Below are 22,546 nucleotides of genomic sequence, written 5' to 3' on the forward strand. Positions count from 1 at the left end.
TAATTATGAATAATTCCGCTGGTAGTGATAGTGTTAAAAATAACGTTCAAAATATAAAACACCCATGCATTTTAATCCATCCATCTGTTTTCTACCCCACCTGTTCAAGAAGAAGTATTTGATTTATTGTTGATTAGCTTCAGAATAACAATGTTATTAAGAAGAATAAGAGACTTATTATACTATAAAAATGTTGTTCTTACTTAAAAATGCACGCATTTAGTTGTATCCAGTGTTGAAAAACATGATATGCCTCTCACAGAAATACATTTTAAAATATTTGGCTTTCATGGCTCTCTCAGCCAAAAATGTTCCCGACCCCTGAACTAAAGGCAAACGTTAGCAGAACATAATAACAAAAGGACTCAAAACCTGAACATAGAACATAACATGATCTGGGCAGCGGATCATAACAGGTAGCATCATGCACTGCGGAAACTGAAATCTAAATAAGATGAAATATCTCAAATAAGGCTGATATTTGCTTATTTTCTGTCTGATAAGATAATTCTTCTCAGATTTTAAGTTAGAGTGTTTTACTTGTTTTAAGGGTTTTGGGCCTAATATCTCAGTAAGCTATTGCAGCTTGTTGTTGAGATTTTATGACCTACATTGAGTAAAACATGTTTGAAACTAGAATATCAACTGATGCAAATCTGTGTCATTAACACTCACAAGTATAAAACTGCTTTTTTAAAGCAGTTTTATACTTCAAGCATAAAAAAAAAGAAATCATGATGCCGAGCACATATCATTATGTCAAGATAATGGCACTAGCATTTACTGAATTTAAGAATATTTATCAAGATATTGAGCAAAAAGGTCAGCAAGAAAAGTGCACTTGTTATTAGTGAGAATGTACTTATTTTAAGGTATTTTTGGGTTGATTGAGATGAGCTAATTTTACTTGTTTTGGAAAGTCTTGTGAAGCCGAATTTTCTTGTTCTATTGGCAGATCATGTTGCTTAGTTCAAATAAAATACCGCTCATTTTTGTATTTTTTTTTTCTTGTTTTTGAACACTGACTTTTTTGCATTGTGGTCTTGGGTTGCATGAGTGCTGCGGTTCCATCCATCCATCCATTTTCTACCGCTTATTCCCTTTTGGGGTCGCGGGGGGCGCTGGCGCCTATCTCAGCTACAATCGGGCGGAAGGCGGGGTACACCCTGGACAAGTCGCCACCTCATCGCAGGGCCGTGCTGCGGTTCATTGAAGGGAAACATGGATTTCCAATTTCCTTTTTTTAAATTTTTTTATCATTATTATTGTTTTTTATAAATCACTCCACCCTTTCCCCCTAAATTTAATCATTCATCCATCCATTTTCTAAAATAGTGAAGTGAAGTGAGTTATATTTATATAGCGCTTTTCTCAAGTGACTCAAAGCGCTTCACATAGTGAAACCCAATATCTAAGTTACATTTAAACCAGTGTGGGTGGCACTGGGAGCAGGTGGGTAACGTGTCTTGCCCAAGGACACAACGGCAGTAACCAGGATGGCACAAGCGGGAATCGAACCTGCAACCCTCAAGTTGCTGACACGGCCACTCTACCAACCGAGCTAAGCCGCCCACAATAACTCAATTAAATTAAGGAAAATAACAGTTTGACATATTAAAATGAATACCATAATGCAGGGCTCGGGAACCTTTTTGTCTGAGAGAGCCAAGAAAGCCAAATATTTTCAAATGTATTTCCGTAAGAGCCATATAATATTTTTGTTAACACCGAACACAACTAAATGCGTGCATTTTTAAGTAAGACCAACATTTCTAGAGTATAATAGGTCTCTTATTCTTCACAATAACATCGTTATTCTGAAGCGAACTGTGGAGGGGGCGTGGCCTGCGGGCCTGCAGCCAAGCGGGGTATTGCCAGGATCGGCTTCGAAATCAGCGACAGGTGCGTAGATGGTCCACCTGTGCCTTGTTATATAATCACCTGTCGCTCTGGTATAAGCAGCAACCAGAAGGAGAGACGGGGTTGGAGCTGGAGCCGGAGCCAGAACGAAAGAGCAAAAGACAATTGCTGGAAAGCAACTAGGAGACTTATTGAAAAATTAAACAATATTGTAACCTTGAAACAGGCTCTCATGTCGGTCTGAAGAACCCCCCGGGAGGGCAAGCTCCACACTTACCAATAATAAATAAACAACTTCTTACCATTAATGCAGCTTCTTGAACAGGTGCGGTAAAAAAAACAGATGGATGGATTAAAAATGCATGAGAATGTTTTTTTTAACACTTATCGTGTCAAGCAATGTCAGCTCAGATTTATCCGAGAGCCAGATGCAAAAGAGCCACATCTGGCTGGAGAGCCATAGGTTCCCCGACCCCTGCCATAATGTGTTTGGACTCATTTTCATTGGCCAGTAAGTGTTTACTACTACACAGCTGTACACTGACTACTCTGAAGTATAGCCTTGTTTACGTCCTTTGCTCGGTGAAATGTGAGTGCTGTACTCGTTTCTTACGGGTTACGATGGGGATGGTCCATCCACCGCTGGAACCAGCCTTTGGTCAGCTCCCTGCAGCCTGCCACGCCCGTAAAGCACGCCACGTGAACGGCATTGATCAGATTGTACCTGAGGCCGTGGAGAATGTCAGGTAAGACCAGGTGAGAGTGGAGAGTCAGGCATTGTCCGGCGAAACAGTTCCTACTGGTCGGTGATTCTTCCAGGCGCCGTGGTCCAGTTGCGCGTCACGGCTTCGAAGTGCTCAAAAAGGGGTTGGATGAGTTTCCGGGTGTAGGCCTGGATTGAAAACAGCACATCTGGGATTTAAGACCTGGAGTGTTGGTTTACTGTCAAGCAGGGAGGCGGTAAGAACCTGTAGAGGCCCGTAGACTGCGGTGCGGTCAAACAGGACGAAGTATTCGAACAAGTTAGACAGCGCCATCTGCCAAGGGATGTATTCTCTCTCCTCAGTCAAGTACTTGGTGGTCCTCAGCGCCAAGGTGGTGTCCAGGATTTTGGCTCTACATGGGGCAGAGAACTTTCACTTGCTTTTCTTAAGGCGTCATTATGCTACAGCGTAGTGGTTAAGTGAAGTGAATTACATTTATATAGCGCTTTTCTCAAGTGACTCAAAGCGATTTTACATAGTGACACCCAATATCTAAGTTACATTTAAACCAGTGTGGGTGGCACTGGGAGCAGGTGGGTAAAGTGTCTTGCCCAAGGACACAACGGCAGTGACTAGGATGGCACAAGCGGGAATCGAACCTGCAACCCTCAAGTTGCTGGCACAGCCACTCTACCAACCGAGCCATGCCGCCCCAAGAGCGGGGGTGTCCAAAGTGCGGCCCGCAGCTAATTGTTTACCGGACCTGCCACAAATTCTGGAAATGCTATTGCAAAAATAAAAAAGAACTTTAAAAATATTGGAACGAGGTGAAATCTATCGAGGAAAAAGTTGCAATGTTGACACAAAGCCGCCGTGCAGGCTGTTTTTTTTTTTCTTTTGTCCTTCTTTATTTTTTATTTGCCGTTGCTCCCCCCCAAAAAAAAATCATGACAAAAAAATCCATGTTATAAGGAATTATTTTCAAAGCTCCAATTAGTTCAAATATTTCACTTTAAAATGTTTTATGTGGTAAATATTGCATATACAGTGGGGCAAAAAAGTATTTAGTCAGCCAGCGATTGTGCAAGTTCTCCCACTTCAAATGATGACAGAGGTCTGTAATGTTCATCATAGGTACACTTCAACTGTGAGAGACAGAATGGGAAAAAAAAACTAGGAATTCACATTGTAGGAATTTTAAAGAATTTATTTGTAAATTATGGTGGAAAATAGGTATTCAAAGCTCTCACTGATGGAAGGAGGTTTTGGCTCCAAATCTCACGATACATGGCCCCATTCATTCTTTCCTTAACACGGATCAATCGTCCTGTCCCCTTAGCAGAAAAACCGCCCCAAAGCATGATGTTTCCACCCCCATGCTTCACAGTAGGTGTGGTGTTCTTGGGATGCAACTCAGTATTCTTCTTCCTCCAAACACGACGAGTGGAGTTTATACCAAAAAGTTCTATTTTGGCTCCATCTGACCACATGACACTCTCCCAATCCTCTGCTGTATCATCCATGTATCCATTTTGGATAATTTATGAGCAAAAACTTACAGTATTTGTTAGAGATGTCAAATAATATCGGACTGCCGATATTATCGGCCGATAAATGCTTTAAAATGTGATATAGAAAAGTATCAGTATTGGTTTCAAAAAGTAAAATGTATGACTTTTTAAAACGCCGCTGTACGGCGTGGTACACGGACATAGGGAGACGTAAAGAGCGCCAGTAAACCTTAATGGCACTGCTATTGCGTGGCGGCCCAGTCACATAATATCTACAGCTTTTCCACACACAAGTGAATGCAAGGCATACTTGGTCCACAGCCATACAGGTCAGACTGAAGGTGGCCGTATAAACAACTTTAACACTGTTACAAATATGCGCCACTCTGTGAAGCCACACCAAACAATAATGACGAACACATTTCGGGAGAACATCCGCACCGTAACACAACATAAACGCAACAGAACAAATACCCAGAATCCCTTGCAGCACTAACTCTTCCAAGACGCTACAATATACACGCCCCCTGCTACCCTTTACACCACCTCAACCTCCACATGCTCTCTCAGGGAGAGCATGTCCCAAATCCCAAGCTGCTGTTTTGAGGCATGTTAAAAAAAGAATGCACTTTTTGACTTCAATAATAAATACGGCAGTGCCATGTTGGCATTTATTTTTTTTTATAACTTGAGTTGATTTATTTTGGAAAACCTTGTTACATTGTTTATTGCGTCCAGCGGGGCATCACAACAAAATTAGGCATAATAATGTGTTAATTCCACGACTGTATCTATCGGTATCGGTTGATACCGGAGAGTTGGATAATATCGGAATATCGTCCAAAAAGCCATTATCGGACATCTCTAGTATTGCTTGTATTCCGTGACGTGACTTCTTCACGGAAAAGAAAACCACTAGGTGACGCCACACTAACAATTATCACTCCACTTCAACTGAAAGACAGCATAAGTCCATTCGTTAATAGGTTAGTGTTTTTCATGCCTACTATCGTTTTCCGATTGAATAATTGCACTCATTCAAGCCTTTTTTTAACATTATACACTACAAAATAATAAAAAAAATGTGTATGATTCTTGCGATATCTCATCGGGACAGCAAAACCAAAAGTAATGTAGCGGACCAATCACAGCCATTGTGTACAAATATTTTGCCGGAGCCTTACATCAAAGTCTGCCGGAGTGCTTTCAGGGGGAGGAGCTAACAGGCATGTAGCAGAATGAAGAAGTCTTTACACTTCATTGAATAATTTGCTATAACAGATGTTTTTACCTCGCTAGTTTGAAGGCGTCGTCCATGATCTGACCTCGGTTTATGGTGGGAATAGTCTAGAAGAGGAAAGAGACATATGGCCAGGTTTATGCACGTGTTGGCATGTGGCTGTTGGTAAGGAGACACATTTTATATATAAGAGACTGAGGGCAACAAGAAACAAATAACACAGCTTACATTGTTTATGCATTATTATTATTATTGACATTCCATAGTATCCACTTTGCTTAAAATAACAGTACCATTGAGGGTCTGCTTAGTTTCTTAGTGTGCAGCTGTGAGGAGAGAAAGTATAGCCTGGAGGAGACTGAGGGCAAGGATAATACTTGCCAACACACATGTCTTAACCGTAGCTTAAACTGTTGTTGGGGTTGTTAATGATACTCCACAGTCTCCACGTTGCTGTACTTTTGCTCTGTTTTCTTGCCGCCCTCAGTCTCCTGTTGGATAAATGGATCTATATGGAAATAATGTCCAGGGTGTACCCCGCCTTCCGCCCGATTGTAGCTGAGATAGGCGCCAGCGCCCCCCGTGACCCCGAAAGGGAATAAGCGGTAGAAAATGGATGGATGGAAATAATATATAAATAATAATGGTTTTTGCCAAAGCAACAAAGGTAAGTAGCGGCATGCCAAGCTGAGTTTACCATTTAGTAGAAACCTTGTCTAACTCGGGGGTCGGCAACCAGTGGCTCGAGAGCCGCATGTGGCTCTTTAGCACCGCCCTAGTGGCTCCCTGGAGCTTTTTCCAAAATGTATTAAGAATAAAAAGATGAGGGAAAAAATACATTTTGTTTTATTATGGTTTCTGTAGGAGGACACACATGAGACAACCCTCCCTAAGTGTTAGAAATCACACTGTTTGTATTATACATGTTTCACTGATGAGAGAATTTGGTGAGCGCCGTTTTGTCCTACTAATTTTGCCAGTCCTTGAACTCACCAGAGTTTGTTTACATGTACAACCTTCTCCGATGCTGCCACAGAAATACCTCTTTTATGCCACTCCTTTGTCTCATTTTGTCCACCAAACCTTTTGTACTGTGCGTGAATACTGAAAGGTGAGCTTTGTTGACGTTATTGACTTGTTGGAGTGCGGATCAGGCATAGTTTGTCACTGCATGACTGCAATCTAATCAATGCTAACAGGCTATTTAGGTTAGCTGTATCTACATATTGCATCATAGCTCGTTTGTAGGTATATTTGAGCTCATTTATTTTCCTTTACTTATGTCCTCTGTGTATTTAATTTATATTTGCATGTCTCATGACACATTATATGTGTGTAACATTGGCTGCATTTCTGATAGTTTGATCCAGACCACAGCAAACGTTACAAAGCATGCCAAAGATTGTATTAAATCCATTAGAAAATGACACACACAGTCATTTCCGGGAGTTATCACATCTTTTGAGAACCCCTCCATTTTACTAATGTTTTTCAATGTTTTAAAAATGCGTAGAATAAATAAATATTAAATTTCAACATTTCTATCAACGACGATTAACATCAGCCTTTGATAGTAGGCTATTATAGCTAATATAGACACTTACATCATGTGTTGCCTTTAATAAAACACTTACTAGTGGGGCAAAAAAGTATTTAGTCAGCCACCGATTGTGCAAGTTCTCCCACTTAAAATGATGACAGAGGTCTGTACTTTTCATCATAGGTACACTTCAACTGTGAGAGACAGAATGTGAAGAAAAAATTCACATTGTAGGAATTTTAAAGAATTTATTTGAAAATTATGGTGGAAAATAAGTATTTGGTCAACCATTCAAAGCTCTCACTGATGGAAGGAGGTTTTGGCTCAAAATCTCACGATACATGGCCCCATTCATTCTTTCCTTAACACGGATCAATCGTCCTGTCCCCTTAGCAGAAAAACAGCCCCAAAGCATGATGTTTTCACTCCCATGCTTCACAGTAGGTATGGTGTTCTTGGGATGCAACTCAGTATTCTTCTTCCTCCAAACACGACGAGTTGAGTTTATACCAAAAAGTTCTATTTTGGTTTCATCTGACCACATGACATTCTCCCAATCCTCTGCTGTATCATCCATGTATCCATTTTGGTATCAACTCAAGTCGTGGTGTTTGGAGGAAGAAGAATACTGAGTTGCATCCCAAGAACACCATACCTACTGTGAAGCATGGGGGTGGAAACATCATGCTTTGGGGCTGTTTTTCTGCTAAGGGGACAGGACGATTGATCCGTGTTAAGGAAAGAATGAATGGGGCCATGTATCGTGAGATTTTGAGCCAAAACCTCCTTCAATCAGTGAGAGCTTTGAATGGTTGACCAAATACTTATTTTCCACCATAATTTACAAATAAATTATTTAAAATTGTGAATTCCTGGAATTTTTTTCCACATTCAGTCTCTCACAGTTGAAGTGTACCTATGATGAAAATTACAGACCTGTGTCATCATTTTAAGTGGGAGAACTTGCAAAATCAGTGGCTGACTAAATAGTTATTTGCTCCATTGTATAAAAGGCGGCTTTGAACAGATTTTTAATTTTTGGTCCAATATTGTTCTTCCAACATTTTGGCTTGCCGACCCCTGTCCTAACCCAGAGTTAGTAAGGAGGTTTTAAAAGTAATTGAAGATAAATTCACCAGGTGGTCTGTTTCCAGCACAGAGATGAGGCCATTCCAGTTGTCAAGGTCGTAGTTCACCCTGAAGTAACCCGACACGTTTGTGTTGGCCAGCACCCAATTGTGTTCCGAAACCTTCATCTGAGGGTAGGTGTCTGTTGAAAATGTTGTAAAAAAGGAAGTTGAAGCGAGCCGTGGTATACACAAGTACCTGAGTACTACAGTCGCACAAGTACCTGTTTTATGAAGGAGCCAGTACTGTTGCTGTTCCACACCGGTCTTTATCCATTTAATAGGCACAAACCATGTATAACTGGGAGGAGAAAGAGGAGGAACCAGGTAAAAATGAAGAAATACAATGTATAAGGCATGCTGTGCACTCTTGTGACTATTCTAGTCCACTGTGCTGCAAAATACAGTCTGGTGTGCTGTGGGAGATTATCTAATTTCACCTATTTGGGTTACAAATATTTTTTGCAAACCAGTAATTATAGTCTGCAAATTATACTATCAAACTAAAGCCCGGCAGAGTAACCATGTCATACTCTTCCATAAAAGTAGGTGGCAGCCGGTAGCTAATTGCTTTGTAAATGTCGGAAACAGTGGGAGGCAGCGTGCAGGTAAAAAGGTGTCTAATGCTTAAACCAAAAATAAACAAAAGGTGAGTGCCCCTAAGAAAAGGCATTGAAGCTTAGGGAAGGCTATGCGGAACAAAACTAAAACTGAACTGGCTACAAAGTAAACAAAAACAGAATGCTGGACGACAGCAAAAACTTACTGTGGAGCAACGTCCCCTCTAAAGTATGCGCCTGTGCAATTGCACACTGCTCACGCGTCCTCTGCACACGGCAAATCTGGGCCGCGCACAAAATCGAATAAAAAGATAAGCGCATAACAGTGTGCACGTCTGCCGTCGCTCACATGTCCGCCACTGAATGCTCAAGGAGTTTCTGCGTTTGTTCACACAAATGAACAATTGGAGGGAAAATTGCTGTGGAGCACTTACTGAACTTACAGTGCCGTGAGATACAGTCTGGTGTGCCGTGGGAGATTATCTAATTTCAACTATTTGGGTAAAAAATATTTTTTGCAAACCAGTAATTGTAGTCTGCAAATCATGTGTTGTTGTTGAGTGTAGGTGCTGTCTAGAGCCCGGCAGAGTAACCGTGTAATACCTTTCCATATCAGTTGGTGGCAGCCGGTAGCTAATTGCTTTGTAGATGTCGGAAACAGTGGGAGGCAGCGTGCAGGTAAAAAGGTGTCTAATGCTTAAACCAAAAATAAACAAAAGGTGAATGCCCCTAAGAAAAGGCATTGAAGCTTAGGGAAGGCTATGCAGAACAAAACTAAAATTGAACTGGCTACAAAGTAAACAAAAACAGAATGCTGGACGACAGCAAAAACTTACTGTGGAGCAACGTCCCCTCTAAAGTATGCGCCTGTGCAATTGCACACTGCTCACGCGTCCTCTGCACACGGCAAATCTGGGCCGCGCACAAAATCGAATAAAAAGATAAGCGCATAACAGTGTGCACGTCTGCTGTCGCTCACATGTCCGCCACTGAATGCTCAAGGAGTTTCTGCGTTTGTTCACACAAATGAACAATTGGAGGGAAAATTGCTGTGGGGCACTTACTGAATGTACAGTGCCGTGAGATACAGTCTGGTGTGCCGTGGGAGATTATCTCATTTCAACTATTTGGGTAAAAAATATTTTTTGCAAACCAGTAATTGTAGTCTGCAAATCATGTGTTGTTGTTGAGTGTCGGTGCTGTCTAGAGCCCGGCAGAGTAACCGTGTAATACCTTTCCATATCAGTTGGTGGCAGCCGGTAGCTAATTGCTTTGTAGATGTCGGAAACAGTGGGAGGCAGCGTGCAGGTAAAAAGGTGTCTAATGCTTAAACCAAAAATAAACAAAAGGTGAATGCCCCTAAGAAAAGGCATTGAAGCTTAGGCTATGCAGAACAAAACTAAAACTGAACGGGCTACAAAGTAAACAAAAACAGAATGCTGGACGACAGCAAAAACTTACTGTGGAGCACTTACTGAACTTACTGTGCCGTGAGATACAGTCTGGTGTGCCGTGGGAGATTATCTAATTTCACCTATTTGGGTTAAAAAAAAATTTGCAAACCAGAAATTGTAGTCTGCAAATTATGTGTTGTTGTTGAGTGTCGGTGCTGTCTAGAGCTGGGCAGAGTAACCGTGTAATACTCTTCCATATCAGTAGGTGGCAGCCATCAGCTAATTGCTTTGTAGATGTCGGAAACAACGACGATGGTTTGTCACAACATGCAGACGACAGCTGGAGGCAGCGCGTAGGTAAAAAGGTGTCTAATGCTTAAAACAAAAATAAACAAAAGGTGAGTGCCCCTAAGAAAAGGCATTGAAGCTTAGGCAAGGCTATGCAGAACCAAACTAAAACTGAAAAGGCTAAAAAATAAACAAAAACAGAATGCTGGACGACAGCAAAGACTTACTGTGGAGCAAAGACGGCGTCCACAATGTACATCCGAACATGACATGACAATCAATGATGTTCCCACAAAGAAAGATAAAAACAACTGAAACATTCTTGAATGAGAATCAGCACCTCCAAGTCCGAGTCCATGGTTCTCGCCCGGAAAAGGGTGGAGTGCCATCTCCGGGTTGGGGAGGAGACCCTGCCCCAAGTGGAGGAGTTCAAGTACCTAGGAGTCTTGTTCACGAGTGAGGGAAGAGTGGATCGTGAGATCAACAGGCGGATCGGTGCGGCGTCTTCAGTAATGCGGACGTTGTACCGATCCGTTGTGGTGAAGAAGGAGCTGAGCCGGAAGGCAAAGCTCTCGATTTACCGGTCGATCTACGTTCCCATCCTCACCTATGGTCATGAGCTTTGGGTCATGACCGAAAGGATAAGATCACGGGTACAAGCGGCCGAAATGAGTTTCCTCCGCCGTGTGGCGGGTCTCTCCCTTAGAGATAGGGTGAGAAGCTCTGCCATCCGGGAGGAACTCAAAGTAAAGCCGCTGCTCCTCCACATGGAGAGGAGCCAGATGAGGTGGTTCGGGCATCTGGTCAGGATGCCACCCGAACGCCTCCCTAGGGAGGTGTTTAGGGCACGTCCAACCGGTAGGAGGCCACGGGGAAGACCCAGGACACGTTGGGAAGACTATGTCTCCCGGCTGGCCTGGGAACGCCTCGGGATCCCCCGGGAAGAGCTAGACGAAGTGGCTGGGGAGAGGGAAGTCTGGGTTTCCCTGCTTAGGCTGTTGCCCCCGCGACCCGACCTCGGATAAGCGGAAGATGATGGACATTCTTGATTGCTAAAACCAAGTAGATGCAGGGAAATACTCAAAGGAAGACATGAAACTGCTACAGGAAAATACCAAGAAAAAAGAAAAAGCCACCAAAATAGGAGCGCAAGACAAGAAGTAAAACACTACACACAGGAAAACAGCAAAAAATTCAAAATAAGACACGGCGTGATGTGACATGTGGTGACAGTACACCTACTTTGAGACTAGAGCTATAGTGATGCATGCTTGGTTAAGGTTTAAAGTCATTTCCAACAATTGCGACAACGACTTTTTACTGTCAAGTGAGATTTTAGTTTTTAATGATTCCTGCCGGTGGTGTGCCTCCGGATTTTTTCAACGCAAAAAATGCGCCTTCTGTTTTCTGCTCTCAACCCCCCCCCCTCCTGCGTGGAGTGGTTTTGAGGTGACCACAGATGAGGCGCTAGCTGTTCAAAGTCGACCACTTAGCTGATAAGTGGACCACTTATCTGTGCATCAGTTGGGGACGTCTCTGCGCTACTGACTTGTCTCCACTCAAGATGATCCCCTGCTGGCCCCACTGTGGACTGGACTCTCACACTATTAACTAAATACACTCGACGTCTATTGCACCGGTCGCCCAAATCTGTGGTCCCCTCCAAGGTTCTTTATTGTATCCCATTGGTTTGAGTTTTTTCTTGCCCTGATGTGGGATCTGAGCCGAGGATGTCGTTGTGGCTTGTGCAGCCCTTTGAGCTACTTGTGATCAAGGGCTATATGAATCAACTTTGATTGATTGGGCTCGGGATCTTTCTGTGTGGAGTTTGCATGTTTTCCCCGTGACTGCGTGGGTTTCCTCCGGGTACTCTGGCTTCCTCCCACCTCCAAAAACACGTATTTGGGGATAAGTTGATTGGCAACACTAAATGGTCCTTACTGTGTGAATGTGAGTTTAAATGTTGTCTGTCTATCTGTGTTGGCCCTGTGAAGAGGTGGCGACTTGTCCAGGGAAACAGCTGAGATAGGCTCCAGCACCCCCCGAATGGGAAAAGCGGTAGAAAATGGATGGATGGATGGATGATTGATGACTGTTAGTGATTCCCAAAGCCCAAAAAAAGTCTGCGGGCTATAGAGCGTTTTCCGTTCGGGCTCCAGTACTCCCGGTAACAGTTCGAGATGCCACCTCAGTAGAAGCATTTAAGTCTCACCTTAAAACTCATTTGTATACTCTAGCCTTTAAATAGACTCCCTTTTTAGACCAGTTGATCTGCCGTTTCTTTTCTTTTTCTTCTATGTCCCACTCTCCCTTGTGGAGGGGGTCCGGTCCGATCCGGTGGCCATGTACTGCTTGCCTGTGTATCGGCTGGGGACATCTCTGCGCTGCTGATCCGCCTCCGCTTGGGATGGTTTCCTGCTGGCTCCGCTGTGAACGGGACTCTCGCTGCTGTGTTGGATCCGCTTTGGACTGGACTCTCGCGACTGTGTTGGATCCATTGTGGATTGAACTTTCACACTATCATGTTAGACCCGCTCGACATCCATTGCTTTCCTCCTCTCCAAGGTTCTCATAGTCATCATTGTCACCGACGTCCCACTGGGTGTGAGTTTTCCTTGCCCTTAGGATGTCGTGGTGGTTTGTGCAGCCCTTTGAGACACTGTCCCGGCAAGAAATCTGCGTTCAAAGGACTCCGGCTTGTTAGTGATTCCCAAAGCCCAAAAAAAGTCTGCGGGCTATAGAGCGTTTTCCGTTCGGGCTCCAGTACTCTGGAATGCCCTCCCAGTAACAGTTCGAGATACCACCTCAGTAGAAGCATTTAAGTCTCACCTTAAAACTCATTTGTATACTCTAGCCTTTAAATAGACTCCCTTTTTAGACCAGTTGATCTGCCGTTTCTTTTCTTTTTCTTCTATGTCCCACTCTCCCGTGTGGAGGGGGTCCGGTCCGATCCGGTGGCCATGTACTGCTCGCCTGTGTATCGGCTGGGGACATCTCTGCGCTGCTGATCCGCCTCCGCTTGGGATGGTTTCCTGCTGGCTCCGCTGTGAACGGGACTCTCGCTGCTGTGTTGGATCCGCTTTGGACTGGACTCTCGCGACTGTGTTGGATCCATTGTGGATTGAACTTTCACAGTATCATGTTAGACCCGCCCGACATCCATTGCTTTCCTCCTCTCTAAGGTTCTCATAGTCATCATTGTCACCGACGTCCCACTGGGTGTGAGTTTTCCTTGCCCTTAGGATGTCGTGGTGGTTTGTGCAGCCCTTTGAGACACTAGTGATTTAGGGCTATATAAGTAAACATTGATTGATTGATTGATTGATACAATGATTCTTACTTGAACTGAGACGGCCTCTCCACCTCAGAGTTTGGATCCACCAGGAAGTGTTTCTGGGTGATACTTCCAGTCCGGGTGTCAATGGTCACCAACGGGAAGCCCATTTGAAGAGTCCAGCGATGCATGATATCATGGACAGTGCGTGGGATATGTACGTCGGGAGTGTTGTCAACTGCCTAGAAACCAACAGGAGGAAGAAATGAAACCAAGGCATGGGAAACCCAAGACAGTCCAACCAACCTTCTGGAGATGGTCCCACAGGTCTGAATACATGGTGCTGCCAAAGGCAAATGATTTGAGGTAAGACTGGAGAGAGAAAGCAACATCAGGGCAATCAACCAAGCTGAGGATGGTGCGAGCTACTCACACTGAGCCCCTTGGCGAACACAGGCTCGGTAAGAAAGCCGGACAGCATCCTGAGCACCGCCGCCCCCTAAAAGCGACACAAGACTTTGTTGGTCCTCGGCTTCTCATAAATCGCAGATGACAACATTTCCTCGCTGACCTTGCTGTAGGAGATGCTGCCGAACATCTCGCTGATCTGAGCGGGGCTGTTGACCTCATCTTCTCTCCGAGACAAAGGGTGAGAAGAGGCCAGGCTGTCTACGGACATCACCCTATAGATGTCGTCTAGGACGATCTGGTCTTTCTATAGCAGAGCACAAAGGGGAATTTAGTAAGGTTCGGGTGTGCGGGAACTGCGACTGATGTCCCACAATGTTCCAGGAGGGCTCGGCGTAGTCTGCACCCAGGTACTCCACGTAGGACGCAAAGCCTTCGTTCAGCCACAAATCATTCCACCATTGCATGGTCACCAGGTTACCAAACCACTAAAATAAAACACAAGCAGTTGGAAACAGTTTTAACCACAGTTTTTAACAATTCTTGACTCATACAACCCTAGGTGATGATTTGGCATCTTGCTTTCTAAGCACATGAGATGCAGAACTGCAAAGTATGGAAGTATTTGTATTATCACAATCCGGTAGGGGTGTAACGGTACGTGTATTTGTATTGAACCGTTTCGGTACGGGGGCGTACCGAATGAGTTTCTAAGCTAAAGTCTTAACAAGCTGCTTTGCTTCTTTTGCCTCTGTCTCAGCACCCAGCATTGTCCCACCCACACAACCATCTGATTGGTTACATATATAGCGGTAACAGCCAATCAGCAGTGCGTGTTCAGAGCCCATGTAGTAAATGCTTCAGCGTCTAGCAGATAGGTGTTTAGCAGGTGAGCATAAGGCAGCGTACTCTCCCTAAATGATAATAAACACCTCCCAGTCAACTACTACTAACATCACTATGAGCCCGTTGACCTTCTAGAAACTTAAACTGCAGCTCAGCTCGCTCGCAGTTCTGGCTTGAGGTGAAGACTAATTAGCTTTTACAGTAACGTTAGCTCATTTTTGCGGTGTGTGCGCGTGCGAACGTGCGTGTGTGTGTTTTACGTACAGAAAGGCTTTGAATGGCAGGGTCCCTGCTAACACATGTTGATACAAATATAACATTTACATAATAAAAATCAACTACAGGCTTCCCAAATGCTGTGATAAATTAAGCATGATGAGTTGACTTGAAACTTGTTAATGTCGCACTTTTTATATGTAAAGAAAAGTTTTGTCATTTTATTTAATCTGAGCAACAATTTGAGGCAGTTTAATGTTGATTAACGTGGGCAGAATTATTATAGTGTTCCCAATGTTAAAAGGATAAAGCCATTGTTTACAAATTTGGTAAATAAATAACCAAAACATTTATATTTTGTTGTTTTCTTACTGTACCAAAAATTAACGGAACCGTGACCTCTAAACCGAGGTATGCACCGAACCAAAATTGTTGTGTACCGTTACACCCCTACAATCCGGTTGTGCACTGATTGCTGGACAGAAGACGTATTGCTGAGACCTGGTGTGCGAGCTCGTGGGCGATGACGCCTGCGACTCGATATTTGTTCCCCATGGAGGATTTGGCGGGGTCGTACAGCAGGGCCGTCTCCCTGTACATGACCAGGCCCCAGTTCTCCATCGCACCGGCGTTGAAATCCGGCAAAGCCACTTGATCTGGTTGATCAAAGAATAAAAAAATATTACAGTACAGTAAAAGCTACCTTACTACTTTTTAGCACAATAAAGGTGTGGACATTTATGTGGATGATGCCTTAAAACACACCGTTAGGCTTTTTAATCTGGCCCGTCGGACATTCTCAAATAATTGTTTTAGATCTTTAAGATGGAAAGTGTAGCTGCCATTATGGTATGCAGTCATGTTTTCAAATGACCGTGATTCTTGAACTATACAAAGTATTTCAATGGTTGGAATCTGCTGTTTTGCATGATATACAGGGGGGCAAAAAAGTATTTAGTCAGACACCGATTGTGCAAGTTCTCCCACTTAAAATGATGACAGAGGTCTGTAATGTTCATCATAGGTACACTTCAACTGTGAGAGACAGAATGTGAAAAAAAAATCCTGGAATTCACATTGTTGGAATTTTAAAGAATTTATTTGTAAATTATGGTGGAAAATAAGTGTTTGGTCAACCATTCAAAGCTCTCACTGATGGAAGGAGGTTTTGGCTCCAAATCTCACGATACATGGCCCCATTCATTCTTTCCTTAACACGGATCAATCGTCTTGTCCCCTTAGCAGAAAAACAACCCCAAAGCATGATGTTTCCACCCCCATGCTTCACAGTAGTTATGGTGTTCTTGGGATGCAACTCAGTATTCTTCTTCCTCCAACCACCACCAGTTGAGTTTATACCAAAGCGTTCTATTTTGGTTTCATCTGACCACATGACATTCTCCCAATCCTCTGCTGTATCATCCATGTATCCATTTTGGTATAAACTCAACTCGTTGTGTTTGGAGGAAGAAGAATACTGAGTTGCATCCCAAGAACACCATACCTACTGTGAAGCAGGGGGTGGAAACATCATGCTTTGGGGCTGTTTTTCTGCTAAGGGGACAGGATTCCCTGTTTTGTTTCCATGAAAACCCATTAGTTTTCACCTGTCCTCGTGTAACGTACCTGATTCATTTGGACTGACGCACCTGTTGTTCATCACGCCACCACTATTTAAGCCTGTAGTTGCCAGGCAGTTAGCCTGGCGACATCACATTCATGCTCTGCACTCTTGACACTCTGAGTATTCTGTCCAGGTCAGAGTTCATGCTGCTCTTTTCTTGCCACGTACGTTTTTTTTTGTTTATTCAAGCCACAGTTCTACCTCAGTAGAAGCATTTGAGTCTTATCTTAAAACTCATTTGTATACTCTAGCCTTTAAATAGACCCGGTGGCCATGGATGAAGTATTGGCTGTCCAGAATCGGGACCCAGGATCGACCGCTCACCTGTGTATATGTTAACTGGCTGTCCAGCTTTGCACACGTAAACGCGCTGCAGCACTGCTTTTATCGGAGCACCTACACCATATTGCCAAAAGCATTTGTAATGATTAGAATAATTTTGGACTTCATTGTGTCGAGAGTGAAATTTGGTGGAGGAGGAATTATGATGTGGGGTTGTTTTTCCAGAAGTTGGGCTTGGCCCCTTAGTTCCAGTGAAAGTAACTTTGACTCTACGATACCAAAACATTTTGGACAATTCCATGCTCTTAACCTCGTGGGAACACTTTGGACAGGGCCCCTTCCTCTTCCGACATGACTGTGCACCAGTGCACAAAGCACGGTCCATAAAGACATGGATAACAGAGTGTGGTGTGGATGAACTTGACTGGCCTGCACAGAGTCCTGACCTGAACCCGATAGAACGCCTTTGGGATGAATTAGAACGGAGACTGAAAGCCAGGCTTCGTCGACCAACATCAGTGTGTAACCTCACCAATGAGCTTTTGGAAGAATGGTGGAAAATTCCAATAAACACACTCTGCAACCTTGTGGACAGCCTTCCCAGAAGAGTTGAAGCTGTAATAGTGTTACGACTCAGACTCCTGCCACCACCGCTCATTCATATGTGCGCTCCAGTGAGAGCATTGCGGGCCACGCCCATGGGCATTCTATCTACGCTGTGGGCGCACCTCTGCTCGGCTGCATGAGATCTGCAATCAGCGCACCTGCCTTATATGAAGGAGCTGCCTTTTTAAGCCCGCACAACCTGCCATCCCGTGCCAGAGTATAGTCTTCTGCACCTTTGTAAGCATCCCGTGTCTGACTTCCATCCCCCGAAGTCGCTCTTCCCCTGTGACTTCCGTGTTTCCGTTGTGTCTGATGTTCCTGTTGTCTTCCCGCAACGCTTCCCGTGTTCTCCTGTGATCCCATGTTGTTCCGCTTGCCTCTCGTACTGTCCTTTTGGATTCTCGACCTTCCGCTCTGACACGTTTCTCTCGACGCCTCTCGGTCGCCTTGGATCATCTGCCTGCCTCACGGACTTCCGTGTTCCTTCGCTCTCGTTTAACATTTACGGTAACACTTAACAGCTAATCTGCACACATTATCTTACACCATACACACTCTTGGACTTTGTCACGCGCCATTTCCTTTGTTAGTTTAATTGTTTGTTTATTATATATAGTGTCTATATATAATAAATACTTAGAACTTTGGATCCCCTGGTGTCTGTTGCCGTCACCTCCCCTCAGTCCTTACATAACAAATAGCTGCAGAAGGTGGACTGACATCATATTGAACCCTATGGGTAAGGAATGGGATGGCACTTCAAGTTCATTTGTGAGTCAAGGCAGGTGGCTAAATACTTTGGGCAATATAGTGTATATCAAGGTGGTATAATCCGATACGTGTTTATGTGCTAACATCTCTATCGGATCTGGTGACCCCAAAAATTCACTGCAGTCCATTGATTGGTATTCAGAGAATCATCATTAAAAGCGCAAATATATATTTCCCAAAATAAAGCTGCTTTGATTCCTCACTAATAAATGCACTGACGCAGATGGCATAAGCACCCGGTGACTAATTGTTGCAATAATCATGTATGTACATATATATATATATATATATATATATATATATATATATATATATATATATATATATATATATGTATATATATATATATATATTTATATATATATATATATCTAAAAATATATGTGTATATATATATATATATATATATATATATATATATATATATATATATATATATATATATATATATATATATAAAATCACACAACTTTAGTATGCCTAAAGTCTGTTGCTATAGTTATTAGCTATTGTGCTCAAGCTGCATTTTTTTTCTATCTGTGCAAGGACAAAACTTTTTGTCTGAGGGGTGGCCTCAGCCGCAGATGTTATCTTGTTTTAGCCCGCTAACAGCCAAGGACTTCAAGGACCTCAACGAAGATAAGATGACAGCACGCAGAGGAAGCATAAACAAGGAAATCACAAGGCCCAGCACATTCCGTCACATATTGTGCGTACTGGACCTGCTTTGCATAGTATATGTGACCACTCTTTTTAGAGGTGGCCTCAGTGATGTTGAATATGGAACTCCTGAATAAATAGAGGGACGCGGGAGCTGAACCTGAGAGCGTAGGGCGAGACTGTGAATAAGTGTGCAGCTCCATGCGTTCTCCTCATGAGCTAAATTGAACTCTGTCTCTGCATGGTTCTTTGCTTCTTGTCTATTTTAATAGATTTCTTTAGTGTACTAACTAACAAACAGGCTACGACTTAATGACCTGTTTCTCGAGAATTTATGAGGCGGTTGTAAAAAAACCCACATATTTTTGGATTATTTGGAAAAAAACTTTGAACACACCAGTCAAAGATCCTGTATATGAGTTGTTTTGGTTATGTGTGCTACACTGACTCACCTGACTTGGGGAGTGGATACGCAATGTTGTAGTAGCGTTCATAGAACTGCAGAATGCGTCCGGTGATATTGAGAGCGTAGTCGCCCTGCCCGTCTTCAATGGCCTTTCTTCGCGCCCAGACGCGCACCTGTCCGAGAATAGAATCAGTTCTCTGGAACCGAGCACCGTGGAGAGTTTGTTTCTTACCTGCACACCCTTGTGTTGCTCCAACTCTTTGTAGGAAAAATCGCTAACAATGAACGCCAACAGGTAGGTGGACATTTTGGCTGTGGGCTCGAAGGTCGTGATTCGGACCGCAGTGTCCTCAATGACGGTGTCTTCCACATCTACAGGGAGAAAGTCATACAGTCGTGGTCAAAAGTTTTCATACACTTGTAAAGAACGTAATATCATGGCTGTCTTGAGTTTCCAATCATTTCTACAAACCCTGTTTCCATATGAGTTGGGAAATTGTGTTAGATGTAAATATAAACGGAATATGATGATTTTGCAAATAATTTTCAACCCATATTCAGTTGAATATGCTACAAAGACAACATATTTGTTGTTCAAACTGATGAACATTTTTTTTTTTTGCTAATAATCATTAACTTTAGAATTTGATGCCAGCAACACGTGACAAAGAAGTTGGGAAAGGTGACAATAAATACTGATAAAGTTGAGGAATGCTCATCAAACACTTATTTGGAACATCCCACAGGTGTGCAGGCTAATTGGGAACAGGTGGGTGCCATGATTGGCTATAAAAACAGCCTCCCAAAAAATGCTCAGTCTTTCACAAGAAAGGATGGGGCGAGGTACACCCCTTTGTCCACAACTGCGTGAGCAAATAGTCAAACAGTTTAAGAACAACCTTTCTCAAAGTGCGATTGCAAGAAATTTAGGGATTTCAACATATCAATCAATCAATCAATGTTTACTTATATAGCCCTAAATCACTAGTGTCTCAAAGGGCTGCACAAACCACTACTACATCCTCGGTAGGCCCACATAAGGGCAAGGAAAACTCACACCCAGTGGGACGTCGGTGACAATGATGACTATGAGAACATGATACTGTGAAAGATCAATCCATAATGGATCCAACACAGTCGCGAGAGTCCAGTCCAGAGCGGATCCAACACAGCAGCGAGAGTCCCGTTCACAGCGGAGCCAGCAGGAAACCATCCCAAGAGGAGGCTGATCAGCAGCGCAGAGATGTCCCCAGCCGATACACAGGCGAGCAGTACATGGCCACCGGATCGGACCGGACTCCCTCCACAAAGGAGAGTGGGACATAGAAGAAAAAGAAAAGAAACGGCAGATCAACTGGTCTAGAAAGGGAGTCTATTTAAAGGCTAGAGCATACAAATGAGTTTTAAGGTCCATAATATCATCAAAAGGTTCATAGATCCTGGAGAAATCACTCCACGTAAGAGGCATGGCCAGAAACCAACATTGAATGACCGTGACCTTCGATCCCTCAGATGGCACTGTATCAAAAACCGACATCAATCTCAAAAGATATCACCACATGGGCTCAGGAACACTTCAAAAAACCACTGTCACTAAATACAGTTCGTCGCTACATCTGTAAGTGCAAGTTAAAGCTCTACTATGCAAAGCGAAAGCCATTTATCAACAACATCCAGAAACGCCGCAGGCTTCTCTGGGCCCGGGACCATCTAAGATGGACTGATGCAAAGTGGAAAAGTGTTCTGTGGTCTGACGAGTCATCATTTCAAATTGTTTTTGGAAATATTCGACATCGTGTCATCCGGACCAAAGGGGAGCGAACCATCCAGACTGTTATGGACGCAAAGTTCAAAAGCCAGCATCTGTGATGGTATGGGGGTGCATTGGTGCCCAAGGCATGGGTAACTGACACATCTGCGAAGGCACCATTAATGCTGAAAGGTACATACAGGTTTTGGAACAACATATGCTGCCATCTAAGCGCCATCTTTTTCATGGACGCCCCTGCTTATTTCAGCAAGACAATGCCAAGCCACATTCAGCACGTGTTACAACAGCATGGCTTCATAAAAAAAAGAGTGCGGGTACTTTCCTGGCCCGCCTGCAGTCCAGACCTGTCTCCCATTGAAAATGTGTGGCGCATTATGAAGCGTAAAATACGACAGCGTTGAACGACGGAAGCTCTACATAAAACTAGAATTGGAAAGAATTCCACTTTCAAAGCTTCAACAATTAGTTTCCTCAGTTCCCAAACGTTTATTGAGTGTTGTTAAAAGAAAAGGTGATGTAACACCGTGGTGAACATGCCCTTTCCCAACTACTTTGGCACGTGTTGCAGCCATGAATTTCAAAGTTAATTATTATTTGCAAAAAAAAAAAAAATTCTGAGTTTGAACATCAAATATTTTGTCTTTGTAGTGCATTCAACTGAATATGGGTTGAAAAGGATATGCAAATCATTGTATTCCGTTTATATTTACATCTAACACAATTTCCCAACTCTTATGGAAATGGGGTAACTCTTATTTTTATTATGGAGTGATTGTAGCAAATACTTGTTTCATTGAAGTTTGGTTCTTTTATGAAATGATTATGGGTCTACTGAAAATGTGACCAAATGTGCTGGGTCGTAAGTATACATACAGCAATGTTAATATTATATGTCCCTTGGCAAGTTTCACTGCAAACTCATATTCATCTACTTGTCAATTATCGGCTTACATCTACACTTCTTAAACTTTACTAAGCATTTGTTTCAAGCTAGTTTAGCGGTTAGCTTATCTATTAGCATGCCTGCTCCTGGTTTATTCTCTGTGTGTAACACGTTTAGCCTCATCCTCCAATGATAACACTACTTAAGAAACTAGAAAATGCAGATTATTATTATTATTATTATTATTATTAAGGGGAGCGTCTACACTGTGTAAAGAGACACATAATTGGTGCTGGCCACCTGTCAGTCAAAAAAAGTGTCAGTCAGACAGGATCTGTGTTTGTGATTGACATTAAAAGACCCCTAAATGGTGGCATGCACCCCCGTATGAGCTGAATAGATTGTTGAATTGTTTTTTATCTGTCCTGTCCAGCCACTAAGGCAAATCATATTGTTGATGGAGATCAGGGATGTCCAACTGGTTTTCATTGAGGGCCACATCACAGTTATGGCTGCCATCAGAGGGCCGCTTGTAACAGCGAATAATGTATGAATTTGCCTCTGTATTTCATTAT

At 43.1% G+C, this 22,546-nt stretch overlaps 1 protein-coding gene across 5 annotated transcripts in view; it reads right to left on the bottom strand.

Annotated features, from left to right (window-relative positions):
• Positions 1 to 22,546, bottom strand: part of LOC133535943 (aminopeptidase N-like) — a 68,874-nt gene that overhangs the window by 20,312 nt on the left and 26,016 nt on the right. For 4 of the 5 annotated variants that reach the window (XM_061876032.1, XM_061876049.1, XM_061876057.1 and 1 more), the window contains 14 exons: positions 19,550 to 19,689; positions 19,364 to 19,490; positions 15,470 to 15,624; positions 14,281 to 14,394; positions 14,070 to 14,213; positions 13,932 to 13,997; positions 13,805 to 13,870; positions 13,565 to 13,740; positions 8,207 to 8,283; positions 7,992 to 8,125; positions 5,367 to 5,422; positions 2,829 to 2,976; positions 2,661 to 2,752; positions 2,474 to 2,584 (listed from right to left, as the gene is read on the bottom strand). In XM_061876032.1, the coding sequence (XP_061732016.1) occupies positions 2,474 to 2,584; positions 2,661 to 2,752; positions 2,829 to 2,976; positions 5,367 to 5,422; positions 7,992 to 8,125; positions 8,207 to 8,283; positions 13,565 to 13,740; positions 13,805 to 13,870; positions 13,932 to 13,997; positions 14,070 to 14,213; positions 14,281 to 14,394; positions 15,470 to 15,624; positions 19,364 to 19,490; positions 19,550 to 19,689 (1,606 nt within the window). The remainder of the gene's footprint in view (positions 1 to 2,473; positions 2,585 to 2,660; positions 2,753 to 2,828; positions 2,977 to 5,366; positions 5,423 to 7,991; positions 8,126 to 8,206; positions 8,284 to 13,564; positions 13,741 to 13,804; positions 13,871 to 13,931; positions 13,998 to 14,069; positions 14,214 to 14,280; positions 14,395 to 15,469; positions 15,625 to 19,363; positions 19,491 to 19,549; positions 19,690 to 22,546) is intronic. The other variant, XM_061876065.1, reaches the window with a different exon arrangement.

Source organism: Nerophis ophidion, linkage group LG02 (genome assembly GCF_033978795.1).
Source record: "Nerophis ophidion isolate RoL-2023_Sa linkage group LG02, RoL_Noph_v1.0, whole genome shotgun sequence".
NCBI classification, from domain to species: Eukaryota; Metazoa; Chordata; class Actinopteri; order Syngnathiformes; family Syngnathidae; genus Nerophis; species Nerophis ophidion.